This window comes from Triturus cristatus, chromosome 4_2, assembly GCF_964204655.1.
Source record: "Triturus cristatus chromosome 4_2, aTriCri1.1, whole genome shotgun sequence".
NCBI lineage: Eukaryota > Metazoa > Chordata > Amphibia > Caudata > Salamandridae > Triturus > Triturus cristatus.
Window position 1 is genome coordinate 156959705 of NC_140586.1, and position 27057 is coordinate 156986761.

Here is a 27057-nt window from a genome sequence, read left to right on the forward strand (position 1 = left end):
TCCACTTAAAGCCCTGGTGACACCACAACGATGTTGCTGTTACAGAGTTTTCAAAAAGAGAAGGGAAATCCAGAGAGAAAATGACTCTTTAAAGGATTTCCCTTCCCCTACAAAGCTCACCTGGCATTACGTCTTGCCGTAACTTCTCCACTAGTGAGAAGTGAGCAGTGTGAGCACGCGCACGTCGATGTGCCTGCTGTCGCTGCAGTCCGAAACAAACGGACCGCCTGTGCCAGGGCACAAAGCAGAACCCGATAGAGACCCGTTTCAAGACCCCCTTTAAAAAACTGACGGTGCTCAGACCCGGTTAGACCCGGCCCACTTAAAGCCCTGGTGGTACCTGAAGGTCTTCTTTGAGTGGAAGGCGAGGCAGGACTTGCAGGGGGCATCATCATGATCGAGGGAGAGCCAGAGATTGCAGACATTGTGGTGATCTAACCACAGATACTTGCAGGTGCACCTCAGGCAATGTTGGGAGGGTCTCTCTTCCATAAGGCCCTTTGGGTCTGCATTCTCTGGTGCCGGTCATTGAGAAGGACTCGCGATCCCCAAAGTGAGCATGCAGGGAGTTCCCCAATCTGCAGAGCGTTGAACGGTAGTCACTGGCCTTCTGAATGTGCCCGGTAGAGTGACGTGGAGTTGTTGAAGCACAGACTGTGCTTCGGAATCATTAGTGTGGGATCTGAACCATGTGGGCCCAAATATTGTGTGAATACACATAACTGTATCTGGGCCCTCTATCTAAGACCAAACCGTAAGGTGGAAAAAAAAACCAGAGTTTTCAGCTGCGCTTGGCAACAGGTACAAGAAATGTAAATGGCAATATGGAAGAAAAGGGTACTAAAGTGGGCAGGGCGAAGAGTGGCCCAGAAGCAGATCTGATACAGTTGGTCATAGACAGTTAAGAAGGAGGAGTGGTTCCCATCAGGAAATGGGTCATCTTGGGTAAGGTTCAAGGTGTGGTCTTAAGCTAGTCAGATCCTACTCTATGCTAAATTAGATATAGCAAAGCAGGCAGAGTTATGCTGGAATGAAGCATAATCTTATGAATAAATACTATTATTAACAACCCACTACAGTGAATCCTCAAGAATAAAAAATTCTATTAGAACTAGATAGACCAAAAAAAGCAAACTTAAATAGTGAAGAAAATGTATTTCATCCTCTTAACTCAAACTTTGCAACTGCAAAAGGCTGTGTACATCAGGCCCTTAATTTCAAAGTCTGCGACTCACAAAAGCACGGGGTTTATGACAGCAAAATAGCTTTTTGTTATATACTGAACCCCTTTTCTGATTTAGTAACACGTTACCGAACTGCAAAATGGGTTTAGAAACCATTAATAAATTGCTTTTTGGAAGGGGTATGTTTAGGGCATCTCTTCTAAACAGCGATTTATTAAGGTATGTATCAATGTTCTGCAAATTAAATCCAGTCGGAAAACACAGAAGTGTTACCAACACCTCATAGGAGGTATTATCCCATTCATAAATGATTTACAATAATGATGGTAGTAGTGAAACGCAATTGTACCTCGTTGTACAATTATCTCTGGATATAATATCTTTACGAATACTTCACATAATCCTGAGTTGGTGCTTTTTCGATATCGAAGACTCTACTACCTGGGGTGCCAACACACACTGGACCACAAGACCCACTGTGTACATTACATCAAAGAAAGATATCACAGTAGCAAAATAGAAGTCCAAAAAGGTATAATCAGTCCACACAGTAAGTATGCGTGCAGATATTTCAATTCTGTGGTTTATTGCAGAGAAAAGCCAGGCTCCGTAATCTCTATACATTCGTCATTGAATAACAGCCGACACGTGTTTAGTCACACAGTGACTTCTTCAAGGCTAGCACTGATGAGGTAGGCTGGTATTCCTGAAAAGTCCCCCAAAGGGAGGTCTCATAACAAGATGCTCAATAGAAGAAAAGCCCTGCACAAGGTGTAATGCTGGTCATGAATTCTGGAAAGATATTGTCACAATGGTGTGCTCACATGTAATACATGCAGCAGTGGACCCATCTTTTTTTAGGGTGCTAGTCAGCTTGTGCGTCCGCCAAAAAATGGTTGTCCCAATTGAGCTGTGTGCCAACATCAATTTTTAGTAGGTCTGGAGATGTAGTCTCTCTCTGACCGTAGAAACCGCGTACCGGTCAGATATAATTTGGTGAACATGTACCTGGATAAGCTCCTGAATAAATAAAGTAGTCTTGTATCCACACGGTGTCCCAGGAGTGACCCCTTCCCCTTGGTGAATGTTAAAAATAAAAGTTTGCTGGGGAGTAGACAGTGCTCTGCTGGACCACTGCCAACTCTCAAACAAACAAAAAACACTTTCCTTCTTAAATACAGCCCTGTTTCCTTTGAGGAAAATGGAAAACACTTTTTTTTAAAGTTGCCTTGATTTAAAATCCGATCACAGACATAGTGGTCTGCTGACCCCATCAGACCACCAGTCCTGTGATGTCACCCATTCGTGGTGAGTTACAATTTATGACCTACCTCATGAATATTGATAAGGTAAGTTCGAATCCGACCCATTACAATATGGAATTTTGTGATGCAACTTATTAGCACATAGGTAGGTTTGCAAAATTCCTTTTTGTTTGCAGAAAGTGAGTGCACAATCTGCAAACACTTTTTTGTGAATAGAAATTTCATACATCAGGACCCAAGTCTCAAACTATCCCTAGCTCTGGCCTTGACGTTATCACTTTTAGTAACCAATACATTTTATTTTTTTGCCTAGTGTACAAAAATAAAATGTGCTAGAAGTACTTAAAATTCTCTGTCGTTTCTTTGCAAAGGTATTTCTTCATACGCGTTTCTTCATAGTGGCATAATCTCTAGGCAGTCACATTCAAAATTAGATTTAGAAATGAGAACTATGCCCTGAAATGTCCCTGGAAGCTCGTGCTAATCCCACTGAACTGGATTTCCCCCTGGGACCTGGCAAGCCGCCGGCCTCTGTGATATTTCAGGAATCTGAAGTCATGCTCTGAACTGTGGTCCGACATTTTGAGCTTGGACCAGCACAAAGCGTTCATGGACCCTTCAAATCTGGGCTGAAACAGAGCAGGCACAGTGGGCTAACACACCCCTTTGCTGGAGCTTTGACCTCCAAGGGTTCCCTGGAAAGATCTTTCCCAGAAAATCATTCTAAGATTCATGAAAACGGGGACAGTCTGACCATACATAATTTGAGGGAAAAGGCAAGAGATGTAAAGCAAACCTGTTTACCCAATCAGCTTCTGGCAGTGATGGCAGCAAGGGTTTCTGTAAGCTCCCTTGCATGTTCAGGTACTTTTGGAAATGTATCGATGATGTGGAATAAAAGCAATAATCCCCATACAATAGCCTACCACAACAATGGTAAAAGGTTCCCCTCACATAGCAGGACTGGACTACCAGTACCAGAATGCACAGAGACGAGGTCATGTGTTTTCTATTTGGGGCTTTCTCCCACAGTTTTGTCAGTCTGGTGCTCTGTTAATAACAGAGGGTACTACTACCCAATTTAATTGGGTAAACACACCCACGAGTAGCGGAATATCTCAGCATGGTACAACTTGAGAGCTCTGTGTTCACCTGCTTGCCGATGGGCAGCTTTGAGCGTACTCCAGATCCCTTATGGCATACACATTGCAGGCGGTCACTCTCCCAACGCTCCACGTATGTCAGGGTTGTCTCAATGTACAACTCACTATCTCCCACCTGATGAGGGTGTAACCTCTCTTTGTGCAGCCACTCACATGGCAGCCTGCCACCTTTCCCCCAGGCCCACAGGCCGCCTTGCACAGGGCTTTTAACCAGGTTCTCTCAGGGTCGAGAGAGAACCTGCCCACTTCCTGCCTCTGCGGCCCCTAGTATAATTCCAGCGTTATCAAATGCCAAAAAACGAAAAATGAACAACTATCTAATTATGAAGCCTCGGTTATGCTTGAATCAGGACTGGCACGCCCTCGGTGGGTGGGGGGCCTGGACCAAGCCCACACGGACACTCTTCGCAGCACCTTGTAGGGGATGCTTTAATGAGTGCCAAGGTGGTTCTATTGAGAAGTAGAGGGTAGACAAGTAGTGCAGGCCCTCTCCTCCGACATGTCTTTCTGTAGAGGCATGACTCTCGCCCTCGCATTCTGGCGCCAAACCAAAGACCAGAACAATGAACAAGGGTCGTGGGCCCAGCTGGGACACGCTCACGCCTAGAAGAATGAGGCCAAGCAAACAGCTGTGCTGTGTGTGTGTGTGTGTGTGTGTGTGTGAGCATGTCTCTGTGAGAGTATGTGTGTGAGAGTGTGTATGTGGGAGTTTGTGAGTTTGTGTGTGTGAGTGAGTGAGTGAGTGTACTCAAGGGCAGATGTCTCCGCGTGACCTGGAAAAGCTGTGCCGCACAGTCCTGTTCTTTCATTTCTAGCCTCCTCAGTGTCTTTCTCTCCTGTAAACTCGTGAGTCTACTAGAGGTGCTGGTGTTCACCCAAAAGTCTCCCCCAGACCTGAGTGATGGTGGCTCCAGCTCCCTCATTCCGGGCTATGAGTTGAATCGTGGTTGTGGCACCAATTACAGTTTAGGGCTAATGGCCTTTCACCTGCACCCCTGCGGTGACGCTGCCTACCAGCTTTTGCCTGTGAAGGTCTGTCCTGTCTGCCATACCTGGGGCGTCTTCCTACCCACATAGCTGCGCCATGTTGGGTATTGGGTGTGTGTATCATATTTGTCAGTGTTTTACTGTATTAAGATGAATAGAAGGATCCAGTTAGGGCACCCTATGCATTACTGCACCCCAAGGGGGTTTCTGAGCTTGCGAATCATTCTCCTTGATGTATATGAAAGCCTGTGTGTTCTTGTACTCCGGACCCCACACCGAAACCCGGTCTCTATACTGGCTCGGTAGAGGTTGCCGACAATTTGTTTAAAGTAGATTTTGCCTGCCTGATTTAAACTTGCATGTTCTCTTAAATTCCAGGCTGTCATCTATTGATGGCTCTCCTTGGCTCTGTCTTGCACTAATGCATATCCACACCAGACCAGTTGTGCACCAGAAGCCCCTAAAAACCACCAAGGGAAAAGGTGCAGTTCTCCCTGACTGCGAGTATACTTTCACAATTTGAATAAAGAAAGCCTTCCCTATTGTGCTTCCAAGGTGGGACACATACTTGCCCTATGAGTCAGAAACGTGGGAATAATCTTGAGTTCCAGAAGACCCTTTGTATCTGTGTTGCACAGATTTTTGCCGGTGACCAATCTTTAACTGGTAGTTTTCTCATCTGAGACTGGAAACAAGCCTTGGTGCTTGAAAGGATTTGCTGACGTGACGGAAGTGCAAGAAAAACTGCTGGCCAACCCCACTAGGAGAGTTGTCGATGTCTCACTGGCTGGAAGGCCTACACGTGGCCAAGCTGACTGAAGAATGTGTATATTGGACGTCAAGGAACCATGGCCGTCCAGGAGCCTGGAGATATCAACAGCCCAGCCTGCTTTGAGAAAAATGAAAAAACTACTGAAAGTAAAACGCTTGGGCTTGGCTGTGAAGCTGCAGACATTACTCTGTTGAAGCTGAGCAGTATGTCTCACAATGGCCGCTCATTCGCTAAGGCGGAGGACCATCTCCCCACTGCTCTGCGAGCAGAGTACAAAGATAAAAGAAAAGTGTAATAACTAATGTAAATTTCGTTTTAGTTTTCCTTCCTGCTCAGGGTGGGGTGGGCGGGCTGGCCAATGCAGGGGACGAATGTAAAGCACACTCTAAAGTACGCAGGGCCGGACTGGCTACCGGGCGTTTTGGAATTCTGCCGAGCAGGGGGCTGATTTCACTGCGGTGGGAGCGGATTTCGTTCATGGAGACCTGCGTGTACTTCGAAATAATTAAAGCAAAACGAATTTCGTTCAGTACACGCAGGTCCCCATCAACGAAATCAGCCCCCAGCCCAGCAGCATTCCAAAACGCCCGGTAGTCAGTCCGGCCCTGAAAGTACGCATGGCAGTTTGACTGGCCCCAGAGGGCCGGTCAAACCGTCATGCGCATTTCACATCTTCCCCAACCAGGCTGCATTACACAGGAACATGGAGAACATGCAAAGCCTCCAAGTCTCTGTCTGAGCACCAAACCACGGCGCTCAGACCAATCACAATGCTGATTAAGGCAGCGTTGTGATTGGACAGGGGCTTCTGGGAGGCTGTGAGCTTCCTGTTGCAGCGAGGAGGCGGAGCAGAGGCGGTAGCACCCGGCGTCGTCCAGGTAAGTGAATTTTTTTATTTTTCATTCACCTCTCCACTCCCCCCGCCTCACTACCCATGCTTAGTAGTATCCGCTACTGATGTCCGATTGAAAATCTGATCCTCATAACGTCTGCCTTGATTCTAGTGTGAAATTCCTGAAAACATGTTGGTGTTGGGCGAGGAAGGGGTGTTGTATGGACACAGGAACGAGTACACAGAGGCACATAAATGCACCAAACAGATATTTATTCCCCCTGTGTTGGAAAACGAGGCAGTATCTGTGAGGCCTGCACAAATAACATGACTACATTTGTCCTTCACTGGGAACCAAACACCCAATTGTAGCGTCTGACTCTCAGAGGGTAGCGTTGCAGAGCAGTCTGAGGCTTACTCAAGGGAGGTGTTGTGGGCTAGTAATCGCCATTTGCAAATGCACAGAAATAACACTCAATAATTGATTGTCCAGTCTGTACTTTGCTTTATAAAAGTAAGAGTACATTTATTAAACACACACACTACTCAGTTCTATGCACCAATTTACAAATATACATAAGCTGTTGGAATTACTTTGTGACATTGCCTAACATCTCCACCCCTCCTGCAGGGGGTTCGGGTCTAGTACCACAACTCCCTTGTATGCACATCATTTTGCCCCCAATGCAGTTAGTTGAACATAACCTGGAGCGAGGGCCCTGCGCACTGGCACCATCCCAGTGGCGACCCACCCCATTATCTCAACAAGCATTTAAAATAGGTAACCCTACCTTGGTGACACACAACCCTGACTGAGCATTTCCTACTGACCATGAAGTATACCCCTCTACATCTTGAGGGCTAGCAGTCTGGGTTCTTCACCTAAGTGCAGCAGCAAGAATACATGTTTAAGCATCACTTTATAATGACAGTACTCATCACATTTGTGGATCATTAGAATGCTTTGCAATTACAGCCCCTAAAGGCATCATAGAGGAAATCACAGGATTACGCATATACAGCCAGACACCCTAGCAGGAATGTCTGGCAATATAAGCCCACTTTGTTTATGACATCACCTTACACAGGTACTTCACACTACACATGTGACCTTCAGTCCCTCTGAAAGAAATAACATTAGTAAATGCACTACCGGTGCAATTACACCTCTTCGCCTCCAGGGGATGCCCTTCTCCAGACATCCCAAACTCAGCCCTTCACTCCTTGATGCACTTCTCAACCCTCCTCCAGCTGTAGAACAGAAGTTCCAGCCCAAGAGGAGTTAAAGTGCTGGCTGGGCCCTTGAGGGGTTATTCTTTTCAAGTCCCCCTGAGACTTAGGAAGGGACTTTTCTTCGTTGTGCTGAGGGAGACTGCGTTCCTCCTACAGCTCCCCTGGCACCCTGGCACACGTGTGGTGGCGACCCGTCCTCCTGGGGCCACCACAAGCAGAGAAAACGCGGATTTTTCCTTGCTGGCCGTTTCTGGCCTGTAAGGCATTATGGGGTGCTCCCCGCCGATTCCCTGCATATTAGATCAGCGGCTCTCCGCGCAACTCGCAATTCTTCGCCGGGGCCCGGTCCCAACCAGGCCCTCCCGCCTCACCATGCTTGTTGGAGAGCTCGGTCCCACCCCGACCCCCAGGTAAGTGGTGGCAGCTCGGGAAGCCCACCCCCGGCCGCTCTGCTGGTTTTCGGGGGCCTGGTCCCACCCGGGCCCCTTGCCGCACTCTCTCTTTGTTTGGGGCCCCGGTCCCACCCGGGACCCCCGCATGCCTTCTCCGTTGGAGGGCAGCCCGGGCAGCCGAACCCCCGGCTACCCCCGCCGTCTCCCCGATCGGCCAGCACTCTTGCGTGCTGCCACGGGAGCCGGCCTCTCCTGTCTGCTCTGCCCGCCGGTTCCCGCTGTTTGGGCGGGGCCGCAGGGGAGTGCAACGGCACTCCCCCCCCCTTCCTCTTCTTTGGGGCCCAGGGATGGGGTCTCGGGCCCCTGGGCCATAGTTCACAGGGAGCGCGACTGCGCTCCCCGACTTCTCTTTCTTTGGGTCCCGGGGATGGGGTCCCGGGCCCTTTGGGCACATTTTTCACAGGGAGCGCGATGGCGCTCCCTGACTTTTACCTACGCGGGGGCGCGACGGCGCTCCCTGCCTCCTCCTTGCATGGGCCCCGGAGATGGGGCCCCGGGCCCCCAGGCACTCCGTCCCGGGGAGCGCTACGGCGCTCCCCAACCTCGCTGTTTGGCAGGGGCCTGGGTGGGCTCCTGGCCCCCTTTCAGGGCATTTTCACGGGGAGCACGACGGCACTCCCCAGCTGGCATCTTTGTGGGGGTGGGGGGCTTGATGGCGCTCCGCCGCCTCCATCTTCGGCGGCGGCCAGGGTGGGCTCCTGGCCTCCTTGCAGGGCATCTTCACAGGGAGCTCTTCCCTTCTTCTGGGGGCAGCCCCCGGGACCTGACCCACCCGGGGGCATAATTGCGACCGGCGGCAGAGTCCCACGTCCTTTGTCATCAGTCCCAGGCGGGGTCAAAGGTCGCCTACCTTCTGGGGGGCATAGCTCGTCCCTCAGGCTGCCGATTTGCACCATTCCGGCCTCCTTTTGCTCCGGATTGCCAGCTCTACCCATCTGGAGCACTTGCTGCTGCCCTCTTCGCCTCAAAGAGGGTGAACTTCAGCAGAGAGCTATTTTCACTGGCTCCCTGCGCCAGCCTTTCGCCTGGTTCTCCTCCTGGGCCTCTCTTCTCCCTTTGCAGAGGCCCCTGCTCCTGCGCACTGGTCCTGGACTCTTCTCCTGGAGCTGTTCAGGATTCTGGAGCAGTCAGAGGGTTCTTCCTTCCAACTGCCGATTGCGCCAGGCTCCAGCACATTCTGCCTCTGCAGACCACACCCCAGAGAGAGCTCCTTTTCCTGTGCAAGTTCTTTTAAGAAGTTGGGGGGGGGGGGGTGGCAGGAAGTATGTTTGCCATATCACACAGCGACACATTACTTCTCTGCCCCTGCTCCCTCCTTCCTGCCCAGGCCTCTGGGTTGGTTCAAGATGGCGTTGTCCAGGGTCTCCTGCCACATAGTCTCTGAAATGGTCCTTTCCCCCCAGGGCTGCCTTCTCCCTGGTGCAGCCTGGTGCCTGGCACCCAGTGATAGCCACTGATGGATGAGCCTGTAGCCCCACCCATCTTCTCTTCGTGGAGAGGAGGTCTCTGGGAAGAAAGGTCATCAATCCAGGCTACTGAGGTCAGCCCCCAGCCAGGGCCTGGTTATGGGTGACTCAGAGAAATATGACAGTTCTGGATGACCCAAAAGCAGTACAAATATGACTTTGGACTCTGCAGAATACTTCTTCTCACACACGTTACAGTGGATTTTAGTGCGTGTCTGGAATCTGTAGGCCTAAGGAAAGTTAATCTAGCCCATGGGCTCCACATGCTCAGAAGGGAATAATGAAGTGAAAAACACAGTAAAACACACTGAATTTCCCTGGCTTGTTTCTTCTCAGTGTATAAAGCCTATTCCATGTCACCACCCAATTCTGCCTAAGTCCTGCCACACCATTCACCTTGTATCTGCCCTGGGGCTGCGCACGCCAGGAATCTCCCCTGTGTAGCCCGCACACGCATGTACACATGTGCCTGCATGTAACTAGCCCGGTGTCCCTCACTCCTGCTGCTGCGCAGTGGCCTGGTCAAGCCAGGGAGACACCAGTAAAACCCCCATGCAGTCTCTTTCATGATGAGTTCACTGTGGGTGAGTCCCAACTTATAAGGCTCCCCCACAGTAAAAGCTCAACAATTAGGTGCTCAAAAAGCAAAAAATCCGGGTGGCCCATAGTGTCAGAGCCACCTTCTAACACCCTCAAATCAAAGTATAGATACATCACATATCGCAAGCTCTTCTTCAGCCATTAGCGTACTTTTAGAAGACATTATATTTTTGCAGATACTGAAATATAGGCCTTCTGCCTCACACCCTCAATCCTCGTGCACAACTGAGCTGTCGTTTGTCCCCACACCAAACCTCGGGTGGAGCCGGGCTAATGCTACTCACCAGTTGTAGTCGAGCTGCCCTCCATCACTCATGAGGTGCTGTACAGCCAACCTCACTCCTAAATCCCCACTCACTCGCCAGATGCAGTAGAACCTCCTCCAGCCCCTCTGGTCCTCAAGGAACTAGGAACTCACCTTGGCCATTTGCGCCTGCACACCAGTTGCCTTCAGAGAGGTCACCGCCTTCTGCGCGGCTGCTGGACTGTCGAAGTCTACAAATCCATAGCCTGAAAAATACAAGAAAGGGCGCTGAGCAGAGGCAACCATGGAGCACATCCCTAACTTGGCCTGGGGCGATTCACCAAGCTTTCCTGGTCCTGCACAGTTTTCCCAATTTGGGAAGGATGAAAGGTTCTGTTGGTCCAACTGAGGTTTCATTTACCCTATCCTCTCCGGGTCACAAACAGGCAGGCGTTTGCAGCAGAGGGATGCCTCAATCTACCTTTGTCCAGCCACCCTTATCGGAGCCCTTTGCCCTGTCGCAGATTCATAACTGCCTCTCAATAAGGCAGCCACAGAGGATGGGAGAAAGAGAGAGAGACAGAGAGAATGAGAATAAAGGGATGGGGGGCCAGAGCAGATGCAAAGACAAGCAGGACGGGACTCTTCGACTAGACAGAGGCACTAGTTTGACTGTCCTACAAAGAATAGTTGGAAGCTGTCACTTCGCCTCAGGAGGAAAACGTCACTGCATCGGCTGGGAGAGTGGAGGAGAACGGGCAAGTGACAAAAAAAGAAGTTGAAAACAGAGAAGACGATGCCACGAAACAACAGTGTTGAGAACAAGGCAGAAGGGAAAAGGGTGAGACAGTCAAAACAGTCATGGGGTTCAGAAAGAGAAAATAGGAAACAACCAGGGCAGAAAGGCAATGGTTGGTGCACATGGAAGATAAGGAAAACAGATTATAAAATAAATCCAATATTTGAAATACATTTAAAAAAAGGTAGGGGGAAACAAGAAGGCACCCGTGTAGAAAAAAAGGCAACAGATACAAATATACAAACAAGCAGGCACTTGTGCAGAAAGAAACAGATACAAATTTACAAATGAGTTCTTCGGGTTTGATTTAGGACTAACCCTGGCATCCACTGAGCACTAGAATGCAGGGTTTCCTTCTTTAGTTCAAAACTGTTTTTTAAGGAAGTCACCGGTGATTGTACACTTTCTATTTCATAGTTAGGCAACTGGGTGGAAAGGGCTGGGGGTACGAGTGCTGTTTCAGTCCATGTAAACAGTGCCAAAGGAAACATCTCCTAAGCAGATGCTGAAAAAAGACTCAGAGGAGGGGTCTGAGTCCGCAGTGCCTTGTAGGTTTCAGGAAAGATATCATACACAAGTCTTTCAACACATGTCTGAAAGCGAAAGCAAAAGGCAGTGAAAACAAAAGCGAGTTGCAATAGTCCAAACCCAACATGAGATGGCAGTAGAGTGCGCTGCTCGAGATATACAGCATAACAAGACGCAAATCTATGGTCACAGGTGACTTCATTTTCTGAAAGTGGGGGTGGGGGAAGAAGGGGGGTATTCATCGGTTTTTACCCCGCACTGCGCCCTCAGAGCAGCACATTCTACCATTCAAAACGACTGCTTTTCAACCCTGCCTGAAAATACTTTTGGAATTTAACTTTACCACAAATATTCCAGGATTGGAGTTAGAATATTAAATGAGCCTCCTTGAATGTGTGGGGGAAAGTTGCTATTTTTCCAAGAGTGGGGTCCAGCTGAAGAAGGACTGGAACAGACCTCCTGCCGCTGTGTGAGAATGACAAGAAGAAACTGCTCTTCCTTCATGGGATGAAACCAGGAGTGATGGCACAAAAATGCAGGCGTTTTATTTTCAATTCATCTTATTGAGGAAATATGATTAACAATCCTCCTGCATCTATTTTTCTAGTCCCAATATTTACGCAGGAGAAAAATACTACAATTGACAGTTCTCTAGGAGCTACTTAATGTGTTTCTTTTACTGTAACAGAAGTTTGAGTGGAAACTGCAACGCACCTTTTCTCTGGAGGCAGTGATTATGTTGTAATGGCCAGGGGCATTTAGATGGAAAAAGTAGAGGTGGACAAGACATAACCACCCGTAACTTAGGCTACTATGTAGCTCACTCAATGCCAAATTTAACAGTGTTTCCGTCTTACAGTTTAGAAACCTAAACCAACAATTTTCATAGTATTCTATATGTGAAGATTGTCTTTTTAATTAACATTTTGCTTGCTTTATTGTTTTCCAAATCACCTTCTTATGCTTTGTTGTAACTCTAAAAGATGACACTGTAATGTGCAATCCCCTCAAATCTCTTGCGGCTTCCAACACTACTAAACGGTTTAAAGTCCAGTGGTAATGATTAGAAATAACCAGGATTGTAAAAGGAAGGGTTATTACCCCTCTAGGCGAGTGGGGAGAGCGGGTTTCTTGGAAAAAGAGGATCTGCTGTTTAAAGCGAGACACTGAGTGACAGAGAATCAAGGCAAAGAGAGATCCATAACCAGAGGTCCTCTCACACTCTAGCCTTTGTCCAGGGTGGGTGGAGTCAGGCAAATCATAAGGCCACTGTAGAGAGCTGCGTACTAACTGCACCACCACACATGGCCACAAGAGGGCACCAGGTTGAAGCAATTGACCTTGCAAATAACGTAGTTTGCTAGTGGAAAGGGAGCTTCCTAAAGCACAGATTTCTGTTACTTAAGAGTTCACCAACAAGCGCATGTGCTCGACGTGGGACCCAAAAGTCCATATGTGTCGATGCGGCCAGTTTGTGAAGGATGCTTATGAAAGCACCCGGTCCAACTACTGCAGAAGACAGCTGTTTTTATGTGAGATCATGGTAGCAGCTTTGAACAAATAAAAGCAGCACTCTGAGATGTGTTCTGTCGTAGAATAACAGACTGAAAACAATTCAAGATGGCCTGGCAGTTTGGGAGGGACTGTTCACACGAGGATCAGGGTCACTGCTCATCTGCTTTTAAGGCAGGCCTTGGTCTAGAGTAGCGCAGTGGTAAAAAAAAAAAAAGATGGGCTGGAATGTTACCAGGATTGATCATCAGTAGTTTAGACTTTCTACCAGCATTCCTCCCATCACCTTTTGTGTGTTTGATGTAATGCTCTAAGTGGCCATGGGTGTGCACAGACAAGGGTCCCTTCTTTGTTTGCTCTGGCACAGGTTTCAAGCTGTATTTCACAGGCGAGTCTTAAGAAGGCCCAAGCCGGTCTGAGGTTGCATGTGTTGCCTTCTGGAGGGAGCCTCGCCTGGAAGTTCAGGGTGCATTGTTCCCATGAGAGCAGGTCAGTACTGATTTGCATAAAGGTGGCATCTGTCTAGAGTGGCACAGTGGGTGAAAAACGATGGGTTGGAATGCTCCCCAGGGTGACTACCAATGATTCAGACTATTTGCATGCATTCTTCTTAAAATCTTTAGAGTGTTTAAAGTGGCTTATGAAGTACTGTGGCGAATCAAACAATTCCACAAACAGCTCAAAATTATACCTTGAAACTCTCAAAGTAGAATTCCTCCTCATCCCTTCGGGATATGTGATCCATATTTTCCTATCTAGGTATTTTCCTATCTACGAAAAATGGGAGTCTGAGGAGCATTCAACTGATTGTTGTACATCATCCTCACTCTTACAATGAGCATCCATGAAGTACAGCACTCTTGCACGTGAGTTACCAAACCTCTGCTAGGATTGCCATTATTGTGTGTGATTGGCACAGTTCTCCTGTGGCAATGGACAACTGTGCCATTTGAAATCTGACAAGAAAAAGCCACGGCTTTCCACAAAACTTAGAGTGAAGCATCAAGAAGGCACAGAGGAAGGGTACAATAGTTGCAGGTGCCAACTGAACGCATTGCTATTCTACACATCCTGTGTTTGAAAAGGATACACAAACTACTAAATTTGAATAACCAGGATGCTGTCCTGAAGAAGAGCCAGGTCCTGTGACGTTTATCCAAGTATGCCGAAACAAGTCTGCAAAAAGGGCATGCATGGTCTTTAGCTTGTCCCTTGTGTTTTGATCTTTGGTTGGGAGGCAATAATAAAGAATTGTTTTTCCCCCCACCAACACACTATTTTAATTAAGGCCCCAGAGTATCACAAATGAAACAACACACATTGACACAGAGTAATGTGCCCTCCTGACTAGTAGAGTGGATGTGCAGAGGACAGTTGTAACCTCAGAAGCTTCCCAGGCCTAGACAAGGAACTTCAGGATGAAGCATGCCACACTAAGTGGGTAGGGAGGTCAGATGCACCCATGGTAATCTCAACAGAGGGTGTGGTAACCTATGTGCAGGAGTGTTACACTTCACGTATGTTCATCCATCATTTCATATCTGATAGAGACTTCTAGCTGCAGATTCCTTGCCTTATAATTTCCCCAGGTATCAGACTGGATCCGGAAGTCTTTTTGTGAGCCGTACTCCTGCACGCCGGTAGGTGACGCTGATCGGCTCCACGTCCGTAGTCAGTGCCGTCTGCGCCAGAAGTGACGCTGCGGTACCTATATAGGTGCCACCAAGTTAGTTATTTTCTTTTTGTGACAGCCAGCACTGATCAGGAGATGAGCTTCTCCTCTGTCACTTTTTGACAGGCCTTTGTTTGACGTTTTGTGTGTCGAGAATGTCCTTGCGCAGGTTGGGTTTTAAGCCCTGAGGTTTCTGTCAGAGGTCGATGACCGTGACGGACCCCCACCTTGTTTAGCTGTGGTGTCTGAAGCGTGACAATGACACCAATGCGTGCTCCGATTGCAGGGTCATGCATCCAAAGGTCCCTGAAGCTGCTAGCAACCCGGCATGAGGCTCCACAGAAGTCAAAATCCTGGTCAAGGGGAAGGTCCTGGGATCGTTCATGAAGCCCAAAGTCCTCTTCCTTCCGCTTGTAGTTGTCGGGACATTCAGGTAGCAGGCATAAGAAGAAGAGTAAGAAGTCAAAGCATTGTTTGACTACTCCTCATCCGTCGGCTGACGACACGAGGGAGCCTCAGTATTCTAGGTCTCGTTCTTCGGAACCTGCAACTGGGCTAACTCTGCCCCTTCCAGAATTTTTCAAGGTCAGAGCAATCCTTGCCCAGCTTAGAGAGTTCTTTGAGGCCATGTGCCTAATTTTTGGGCGGTCACACCTCATCGATGCGCCTTTGGACCTCGCTGGGTCAGAGAGGGCCCCTCTGGTTCCATGCTGACAGGTCCAGGCCCCGGCGGGACCCCTCAGAGCTATTGCTGGATACAGACGGTTGCGTCTCTCTCGAAGTTCAAGGCAGCACTGGTGCCGCCCCCATCATCATCCCCGACATGGAGATGGAGGCGCGTCGCCTGACTCTGGTGTTGGCGGGATCCGTGCCCAGAGCTGAGCCTTATTTTCATCAGCTAGGCCTTGGCGAAGAATAGGAGTGTTCACTGGACCCTTTAGAATAACAGCCCTATGATGATCAGAGTGTTTGCCTAGTGTGAGGACCTGGAAGAGGCCAACGGGATGGATACTTCTCCAGATGCTGGTCTGCTTTCTCCACCTACCGTGGCTATGGAGGAGGGAGCATCATATGAAATGGTGGTACGTGAGGTGGCTGAGGTTCTTGACCTTCAGTTGCCAACTGTGGCAGTCAAGACTAATCTCTTGATGGAGTTATTGCAATTGGGAGTTTTAACGTCGGAACCCTTGCTCCCGTTCAATGATGTCCTTTTGGGTACCTGGCCCAAACCCAACACTGTGGCTCCTGTGAAAAGGACGATTGCCCGCCGCACTCGCCCTGCACCGGGGGATCCAAACTTCCTCACCCAACACCTTACCCCCTGAGAGCTTGGTGGTCCAAGCCTTTATTTCCCAAGGCACTTTCCTCACCACTTCCCCAGATAGGGAATTCAAGAGGCTGGACTCATTTGGGAAGAAGTTGTTTTCTTCCGTCATCCTAGCATTGAGGTTCATGAACACGGCATGCCTTTTGGGCCCTTATTCCACCATTCTGTGGGATACGGTTGTGCAAGTGCTGTCACATGAAATGGAGGAGGTCTGGACTGTATTTACCCAAGCTATCACTGATGAGAGAGACGCTGCAAAGTTCACGATTCGATGCGGAATTGACACGACCGACTCGCTGGGCACCGCGATTTCAGCGACAGTGGCCCATAGGCACCACACTTGGCTGAGAACGACTGGCTGCTTGGGGGATGTCCAGGCTTACCTCATGGACATGCCCTTTGATGGCACCTGTCTCTTCGGAGACAAGGCAGATTTGTCACTCAAGCGCTTTAAGCATTCTTCTGCTACAGCCAGGTCCTTAGGCATCTCTGCAGTCCCCCCCACCCCCCGTCCACCCCCATCAGTGTTTTGCTCCTTTTGTGGCTTCAGAAGAGGTTTTCCTGCTGTGCCAATTCCAGGCCAGGCACTGCATCACGCAGGCTCCCCAGCCTCTGCATGGCCGAGGGCATGGTACCCACAGGCTTTCTGGGTCAGTTGGCCAGCTGTCTGATCAGTCCACCACTTCCCCTGCTGCAACCGCCTCCAAACTTTCCTAGTCAGACGGGTGGGTTTTCCAGATTGTCTGAAGGGGCTACTCCCTCTTCTTCAAGACTACCCCCTTCCCACATGCCACCATCTCACGATCGGCTGACGCAGGATCATCTATACCTTCTCCGCCAGGAGCTCACAGTGCTCTTGGCCAAGGGAACCATAAAGAGGACTCCAGTGACAAACATAGGCTGTGGTTGTTATTCCCATTTAATTCTGGTCCCCAAGAAGGACAAGGGCCTTCTTCCTATCCTGGATCTCCGAACCCTCAATCTCTTACTCATGAAGGAATAATTCAAAATACTCAAGTTGGCTTAGGTCTTGTCTGCCCTGGACCCTGGACGGTAGCGTTGGACTGGCAGGGCACCTATTTACACATACCCATCCTGCCTGCCCATCAGCGCCATCTACGGTTTACAGTAGGCCACACGCATTTTCAGTTCACCATGCTCTCTTTTGGCCTTACCTGTGCCCCTCGGGTGTTCAATAAGGTGATGGCTGAGGTTGCAGCTCATCTGCAGAGATCTGTGGTTCCAGTTTTCCCCTATCTCGATGACTGACTGTTGAAGGCAGGCTCATCCCAGGCTGGCATCTCTCACCTCCAGACTCTGGCAAACCTCTTGCACTCGCTGTGGTTCACTCTCAACGTGCTGAAGTCACGCCTGACTCCCTCTCAGATGCTCCTTTTGATCAGAGCTGTTCTGGACAGAGTGCAGTTTCGGGCTTACCCTCCCGAGCGACGAGTCCAGGATATTCGGGCTATGATACCGATATTTAAGCTGCTGGTGACACATGCCAGATGGCATATGCAGGCTCTGCAACAGGACCTGAAGTTCCAATGGGAGCAGCATCAGGGGAATCTCTCTGATCTGGTCCAGATCTTGGAAGGAACTATGAGCGATCCGCAGAGGTGGCTCACAAACCACGATTGGATCAAAGGCCCCATTCCCCAACCAGATCTCATAGTAGTTGGGGAGAGGAGTTGGCCCAACAGCTAGGTCGGTCGACCTCGAATCTGGGGAACTGGGTTCGAGTCTCGGCAATGATGCTGAATATCCTGTGATTCTGGGCAAATCACTTAATCTCCCTGTGCCTAACAAAAATGAATGTGTCCTCATGTAATGCAACTGGTGCGATGTAAAGTGCTCTGATACCCGATTCGGGTCATGTTTGCACTATATTAAACTCTGTAAAAAGGTGGAGATCACAGGACTCTGGTCTCTGGCAGAATCTGGACTCCACATCAACCTGTTGAAGCTCTGAGTGATGCGACTTGCATTGAAAGCCTTTCTTTCCTCCATCAGGGGAAGGCTGGTGCAAACGTTGGTACTGCAACAAACAGAGCATGGTGGGGCTGTGGACCCTTTGTCAAGAGGCCCTGCACCTCCAGATATGGCTGGAATGTCAGGTTGTTTCTCTGGTGGTTCAACATCTGGTTGGTTCTCTGAACGCCAGAGCGGATGAACTCAGCCGAAGGTGCTTAGCGGATCACGAATGGTGTCTCTATCCGGAAGTGGTGCATAGTCTCTTTCAGCAGTCGAGAGAGCCTTAGTTAGGTTTGTTCGCCACCACAGAGAACACGCAATGTCAGTAGTATTGTGTGCTGGAGTTTCCAAGGCGGCACTCACTTGGAGACGCTTTTCATCTCAAGTGGAGCTCAGGCCTCCTATACGCCTTTCCGCCCATGCCCCTCCTTCCCAGATTTCTCACGAAGATCAAGAACAACTGGGCCCAAGTCCTCCTTGTGGCTCCGGATGGGGCACGGAGAGTCTGGTATCCCAAGCTACTTAGCATAGCCATCGGCATACAAGGGGACCCGATCAGAAGGAACCCAGAGGATCCACCTCCCACCTTTCACCTACAAACCCACAGAGATCACCTGCGGTATACCCTAGGGCTCATCCCTAAGCCCCACATTCTTCAATGCATATATGACCCCGCAGGCCAACATCGTCAGATCCCACTATCTCAACATAATTTCCTACGCAGACGACACCCAACTCATCCTCTCACTCACCGACGACCCCACCATAAGATCCAACTTCAACAGAGGCATGACAAGTGTGTCGACTGTATGAAGAACCAGTGCTTAATTTGAGCCTGTGGTTTCCAGTTCTTGGCACCGGTACTTTAATTGTTAGCACTGATACCTATGACAATCTGCCACATGGTGGCACTGTTTTTCTTAACTCAGATGAGCATAACAACTGTTATTTATTAATTCAATATGCATTAAGAATGATGAATACCTACTGCCAAAGCCATTCTTTTAACTTTGGGGTCCTGAAAATGTCAGAATTGTCACTTGTCAGAGTGTGATTTATTAGTTATGCGGTTACTGTAATTGACAGTGGAAGTGGCCTGCTAACTAGAGCTAGAGCATGTATTTTTTTTTTTTTTTTTTTTACAAATTAAGCACTGTAAAGAACAACTGTCTGCAGCTGAACACAGACAAGACGGAAGTACTGATCTTTGGCAACAGAAGCAACGACTCCTGGTGGCCACCAGACCTAGGACTCACACTCACTGCTTCCGACCCCACTTGAAACCTCGGTATCATCATTCACAACAAGCTTGCCATAAAATCATAGATTAACGTGAACCTAGATATCTAGCGTTGGCTACGTTCGGAGTACTCTCCGTTTCTGATATATATCTTTCCTCTCACGAGATGCGCTGATGGGACTAAATGTTGCTTAAGATACTTGCATATTGGCTTATGATGGATACACTCCATATCTAAACCCATACTTTATGGGACCACATTTAGGCTTTACCTAAAGTGTGGTGTGTTGCTTTTTCTCTATAAAGATCGATTTTGCCCTGAGGAAGTCGTTGGGCCATTTACCCAAGACGAAACACGTGTTGGCTGCAACATCTATGTTTTCCTGTTATCATGAATTATTGTACTATGATCATAAGGAGAGATCCTAAGGAATGGATAAGAAAATAAAAGAAGAAACATGCTTTCTGAATATATGGACTGATTGTGGTTTGGAATATTAAGACTATTCGTTCTACGTTCATTTGTCATTGCTCGGGAATAATATCTTGCTTTCTCTTTTCCTGCTGATGAGGTCATCACAGTGAGACACAGCGGAGCGTCAGAAGAGACCGAATTCATCACCCACCTTTGCATTTGTTGGTCGTCTTGTCTAGTATGGCCTTTGTGGAGACGATCTTCCCGTACCTGGAAACAGACAAGCAGAAAGTCCATCAGCAGAGACAGGGGGAAACAGGGCGTGGGAAATAATGACAGGGTGGGAGCTGGGAAGAGTAGTGCTGTAGGGTGGGAATACTAGGTGGGAGATTGAGGGAGGACCTGAACATGGCGGGAGATGGTGGGCGCATTTATCAGTTGTGTTTCTCCACAATCTCCGCCTCGCCCCCACCCACCACCACCATACATGGTTCCAAACAAATAGAATCTCTGCTTGCGACACTGCACAGGATGCCCTTTATCGCCCTGCCTGCTTTCACTTTATGCCTGAGCTGGAACAAGGGCGATGCACCTTTTCTCCCACAATCAACACTTTCTTTGCTGTACTCAAACCTGCAGCTATTCAAATAATTCAGAGCCCATTCAGCCTGTCGTTTCGAAGTATTCTACTATACAAGGAATTCAGGGCCAGGCTCGCCCTCATACACGAGTCACAATTGATACAGGGGATCCAAGGCCCAAACAGCCTGCTCGTCCCAAACAAGCTCCTCTACAGGGAACCCAGGGTCCAGCCAGAATGTCTCTCTTAAGCATGTCACAATTGATACTGGGAATCCAGGACCCAATCTGCCAGACCTCCCAAGAACAAACAATAGAGATACAGAAACCCAGGACCCAAGCAGCTGTCCCTCCCAAGCATGAACCACACATAGAAAGGAAGACAGGGCCCAAGTAGCCGGTCCCTCCCAAGTTCAAACCATAGAGATGCGGGGAAACCAGGGCTCAAGTAGCCTCTACCTCCCAAGTACAAACCATAGAGACAGCCCAAGTAGCCTGCCCCTCCCAAGTACAAACCATAGAGGTGCAGGAAAGAACGGGCCCAAGCAGCAAAGTACAAACCACAGAGATGCAGGGAAGCTAGGCCCCAAGCAGCACGGCCCTTCCAAGCATGAACCACACATATACAGGGAAGACAGGGCCCAAGGAGCCTGTCTCTCCCAAGTACAAACCATAGAGATGCAGGAAAACCAGGGCTCAAGCAGCCTCCTTCCCAAGTGCAAACCATAGAGATGCAGAGAAGAACAGGCCCAAGCAGCCTGGCCCTCCCAAGTACAAACCCTAGAGATGCAGGAAAGCCAGGGTCCAAACAGCCTCTCCCTCCCAAGTACAAACCATAGAGACAGGGCCCAAGCAGCCTGTCCCTCCCAAGTACAAACCATAGAGATGGAGGGAAGACACGGCCAAAGCAGCCTGTCCCCCCCAAGTACATACCATTGAGATGCAGGGAAGCCAGAGCCCAATCAGCCTCTCCCTCCCAAGTACAAACCATAGAGACGGGGCCCAAGCAGCCTGTCCCTCCCAAGTACAAACCATAGAGATGCGGGGAAACCAGGGCCCAAGCAGTCTGTCCCTTCCAAGTACAAACCATAGAGATGCAGAGAAACTAGGCATAAGCAGCCTGTCCCTCCCAAGTACAAACCATAGAGACAGGGCCGAAGCAGCCTGTACTTCCCAAGTACAAACCATAGAGATGCAGGGAAACCAGGGCCCAGGCAGTCTGTCCTTCCCAAGTACAAACCATAGAGATGCAGGGAAACCAGGGCCCAAGCAGGCTCTCCCTCCCAAGTACAAACCATAGAGACAGGGCCCAAGCAGCCTGTCCCTCCCAAGTACAAACCATAGAGGTGGAAGGACGACAGGGCCCAAGCAGCAAAGTACAAACCATACACATGCATGGAAGCCAGGGCCCCAGTGGCCTGTCCCCCCCAGTAGTGCAGCTGGGCACAGGGGCGTAGCTTAGTCAGTAAGATTTGGGTGGTGTGGAACAGAGATTTCCCAACCATACCTGCCACTGAAATGGCAAAATGGATGACAATAGTATTACATTTAAAATCTTCTGTGCTCCACATAAGAGCGATCCAGTCCTTTCTTTATTCTTGGCCTGTTTTGTGTGAGAGAGATGAGGCGGACGGGTGTTTACAAGCGCTGCAAAGTTTCATAGAGACATGTATCTGTGCTATGAGGGCTGCTAATCCGAGTGGAAACTCGACCACAGACATTGCTAGACCGACTGGAGGCCCCTGGACCCAAATATACACACCAAAATTAATTTATTAGCGGGGTGCCATTCCCCAAACACCCCCTGGAGCTATGCCCCCGGCTGGGCATCCCAGATTTGCAGGCACAGTCTCGGTGGTTTTTCACCGTCTGTCACAGCAAATGTCAGTAAATCTAGCGTAGGTCCCAGGTTTCAGAGCAGGTACACTAACGCAATGGGGCACACGCTGCATGTATTCCAGTGCAGGATTAGTCAGAAGCCCTTATCAGAAAGCAATATAATTAACACATATGATAAGTTGGTAAGAGCTGTTTATTCTGTGCCATTTGGCCGATGCCTAATTGAAGGCCCACTTCTGCATCTATGGAATGCCCCGGTTTTCAAAATCTAGTCACCTTAACTACCCGGCAAGAAGCATACTGATGCAAGGAAGCCAGGGGTCCAGACAACTTGTAACAACCCCTCCCAGCTTCATCCAACCCTCCCAGAATGAACCATACAGGCAGGAAAGCCAGGGGTCCAGCCTTTAACCCCCCCCAATCAACCCCAAGCATGAACCATACAAGCAGGGAAGCCAGGGGTCCAGCCTTTAAGCCCCCCCCCCCCCAATCAACCCCAAGCATGAACCATACAAGCAGGGAAGCCAGGGGTCCAGCCTTTAACACCCCCCCTAATCAACCCCAAGCACGAACCATACAAGCAGGGAAGCCAGGGGTCCAGCCTTTAACCCCCCCCCCCCCCCCCAAATCAACCCCAAGCATGAACCATACAGGCAGGGAAGCCAGGGCTCCAGCCTTTATCCCGCCCCCCCCCCCCCAATCAACCCCAAGCATGAACCATACAAGCAGGGAAGCCAGGGGACCAGCCTTTAACTCCCCCCCCATCAACCCCTAGCATGAATCATATAGACAGGGAAGCCAGGGGTCCAGCCTTTAACCCCCCCACCCCTGCCAACTAACCCCCAAGCATGAACCATAGAGATAGGGAAGGCAGAGGTCCAGCCTTTACACCCCCCCCCCCCCCCCCCAAACATGAATCTTATAGACAGGGAAGCCAGGCGTCCACGCACCTTGGAACACCCTCTCCCCCAATCCCCACCTTCATCCAACCCTCCAGCATGAACCATACGGAAAGGGTAGCCAAGAGTCCAGCCATTACCCCCCCCCCCCCCCCATCAACCCCCAGCATGAGCCATACAGACGGGAAAGACAAGGGTACAGCCATTATCCACCCCCATCAGTCCAAGCTTGAACCACCCCCTGCCCCCACCTTGAACCACCCCCTGCCCCCACCTTGAACCAACCCCCAAGCATGAACAGTACAGACATGGAAGCCATGGATCCACGCACCTTGAAACAACCCCTTCCCCCCACCTTCATCCACTTCCCCAGCATGAACCCTCCAGACAGGGAAGCCAGGGGTCCAGCCTGCCCCGCCCCAATCAACCCCAAGCATGGACCATCCAGACAGTGAAGCCAGAGCCCGCCCCGCCCCCTCCTGTGGTACAGATGCTGGCTGGCAGCTCGTCCCTCACCGAGGCAGGCTCGGTACTGGCAGTGCTGCTCTGCGTCTCAGGGCTCGGCTCTTCCTGACTCTCCGCTCTCGGTTTAGAGCTATTTTGGGCGCTCCCTGGGGTGTGGGACTCAGTGTCTTCCTGTTCAAGGGCTGCTGCTCATCGTGACACCGAGGGAGGCTCGAGGCGGCTGGAGCTCTGGACACAGGGCGAGCTGCTGCAGGGCTGCGTGACAAAGCAACAGGCAAACACACGGTGCAATCCCACAGACCACGATTTACACATGGACTCTCCCGCACACACTGAAACACACAAGAATACAACGCAACAACTAGAGACCATGGTACACACAAACACAAACGGTACACACAAATACATAGAGGAAAAATACAGGGACAGATTTATGCACTGCTTAATTTGGAGAAAAAGAAAAAAATAAGTGCCAGGGCTCTCCTCTGGAGAGCACTGCAGCGTGCACCCCCTATATACCCCTGCCAGCGCTGCCAATGACAGTACCAACACAACCACTAGCCACCACACTGCTACAAGTGTGACAATTCAAACTATTCAAGGCACCAAAGCGAGAAGAATGGCTTGGGTGGCAGGTGTAAGTCATTTTAATGTATATAGGATAAATAAACAACTATCACTGTGCTCATCTCTCAATTAGACAAACAGGGCTACCATGTGGCTGGCAGTCATAAGTGACAGTATTGACAATTAAGTTCCAGTGCCAAGAACCGGAAACCACCGGCTCAAATTAAGCACTGGTTATGCATATAATATACACACAGAGGGCCAATGAAGACAGAGTCTGCAAAGCATGGATAACTGACAGCTGTGTTGCGTAACAAACACACAGGTAGAGAGAAAGCAACTAACACACTCACACATCGTACCCATGCAAACACACAAACACAGACAATTATAGATTCTGTGGTGTACACACAAAGGGACAAATACAAGGACACACAGAAGAAGAAGTAGAGAGGGTCATACACGCACAGAGAGCGACTGGTGGAACCAGAAACACACACATGCCATACAAACATACACATGAAAAAGAGACAAAACATTCAAGGCCCTCTCCAGTAACACTGGATTCTTGGGTGCCCTCGCCCCTTTCCGTCTCCCAGCCAAGGAGAGCAAGACCTCTCACCTGGTCGGAGTCACTGCTCTTCCCCCACGCAGCTCCACCGTTAAGGCTCTGCCCTTAGCGCCAGCTTGAGCTTCAGGTAGGTGTTCGAGACCCTCCTCCACCCACAAGCTCCTGCCTGCGCCTCATCCCTGGTGGTCTAGTGGAAGGGCACCCTAGTCTTCAGCTATTCCACTCTGTTCTGTGTCTTTTTGTCTCTTTGGCTTTTTTCTGCTTTTCTCTCTCTGCCTTTTTATTCTATTGCCTCTTTTAATTTATTTCTATTCTGCATCTTCCCTCCCCGCTTCCCGTGCTCCCACCAAGCTGTTGCCCCCACGGCCCCCCAGCGTGTCGCTCCCAGTTGACCGCCCTCCCCCCGACCCCTACTTAATGGTAGCCGCGCTGCTGGCGCACCAAAGGCAAGCACGTCTGTGCTCGTCAGCAACCCGACCGCAACCAGACCCCCCGCCGCTACAACCCCAGCACTCAAACCCGGACGCAAAAACAACTGCCAGCTCTCGACGCCGAACAACACCCAGGGCCAGCTCTCCTGCTAACACTGCCGCTGCACCTTCACCCACCTCCGGACCCAGGCAGCCAACTCACCGGATACCACTGCACACAAGCCACTGAGCAGCATCCTCCTCAATGTACACTCCCTGCACAGACATGCCGTAGAAATCTGGGACCTCCTCAACACTCATTCGCCTGACGTTGCCTTCCTAACAGAGACCTGGACCATCGCCAGCTCCGCACCTGAAATCGCAATCTCCGACAGATACAAGATCCTGGGGAAAAACTGCCCCAACCGCCCAGGAGGAGGCCTCACCATCATCCACAAAAGCTCCCTCCGACTCATAACAACCAACTCGAACGATGCCTCACCCCTCATGGCACACATCCACTTCCAGATCCAGCCCAACCCCAGAACGACACTCCGCGGAACACTCGCCTGCAAACCTCCCGGACCCCGCACCCCCTTCACCAACATCATCGCAGACCACATCGCACCCCGCGCCCTTGCCTCTACGGACTACATACTGTTGGAGACCTGAACTTCCACCTGAACAACCACAGTGATCCCAACACCACCACCCTCCTGGAGAACCTCACTAACATAGGAGTGAAGCAACTTGTCTCCAACCCCGCTCACACAGCAGGACACACACTCGACCCCATCTTCGCTGGAGGAAACAATATTCGCTTCAGCCACAACACGGAACTGCTCTGGACAGACCCCCACTGCATCCATTTCTTCTTCATGAAACCCACCGCACACAAGCGCACACTCTGTTCCAGCTTCTTCGTAGGGGCGAAGTCCCAGAAGGACACCTCAACTCAGTCCTCACCTGCCCTCCTTCCCCAACCATGACAGACGCCAACAGGCAACCTCCACAAATGGATTGCCAACTGCGCCAACACTCTCTACACCCTCCAGAAAACCACGAAACAACACTACAAGAAAGCTAACTGGTTAACACGGACCTCTGAGAATCCAAGCGCTCCTGCCGATGACTGGAGAAGACAATGAGAAACCGCAAAACCCCGGAAGCACACTCCGCCTACATGCAGCCATCACGGCACACCACCGACTCATCAAATCAACAAAGAGAAACTTCATTTAAGGCAGAATCCTTTCCAATGCCCACAATGGAACTCTTTGCCATCATACAGGAATTTGCCAGACACAACAGCGAAACAACCAAACGTCCCTCCCTCCCAAGACCTCTGCAACAAACTCAGCTCCTTCTTTTACCTCAAGATCAAGACGCTCTACGACAACTTCGACGACCAAGACCACGGCACCACCTCAACTCCCACCCCCAGCAATGTCATTCAACAGACCCTTCTCACCTGGACCCCTCTCACCACAGAAGACACCTTAAAGACAATGAAGAGCATCCACCTCGGAGCACCTACTGACCCCTGCCCACTGCACATCTTCCACAGGGCTGCCACTGCCATCGCACCTGAGCTATACGGAACTATCAACTGCTCCCTCGAGACCGTTACATTCCCCAACAACTGGAAACAAGCCAAAGTCAACCCCCTACTAAAGAAGCCCGCTGCAGAACCGACAGATCACAAGAACTTCAGGCCCATCTCACTGCTCCCTTTCGCTGCCAAAGTTATCGAAAAGGTTCTTAACACCCAGCGAGAACACTTCAAAGAAACCAGCAGCATCCTAGACACCTCTCAATCCGGATTCCGCAGCTCCGAGACCGCCCTCATCACCACCACTGGCGACATCTGTGCCCTTCTCAACCAAGGCCACACGGCAGCCCTTATCTTCTTGGACCTATCCGCAGCTTTAGACACCGTCTCCCACCGGACACTAGCCACCAGGCTCCCTGACGCTGGCATCTGAGGAACAGCGTTAGACTGGATACGATCTTTCATATCAGGCAGAACACAGAGAATAAAACTACCGCCCTTCCCCTTAAA

The 27057-nt window shown here is 50.0% G+C and overlaps 1 protein-coding gene across 1 annotated transcript in view; it reads right to left on the reverse strand.

Moving 5' to 3' along the window:
* Positions 1-27057, reverse strand: part of RBMS2 (RNA binding motif single stranded interacting protein 2) — a 299496-nt gene that overhangs the window by 86390 nt on the left and 186049 nt on the right. Inside the window, exons 3-4 of the mRNA XM_085599894.1 lie at positions 19877-19935; positions 10373-10464 (exon numbers count right to left, since the gene is read on the reverse strand). Of these exons, the coding sequence (XP_085456020.1) occupies positions 10373-10464; positions 19877-19935 (151 nt within the window). The remainder of the gene's footprint in view (positions 1-10372; positions 10465-19876; positions 19936-27057) is intronic.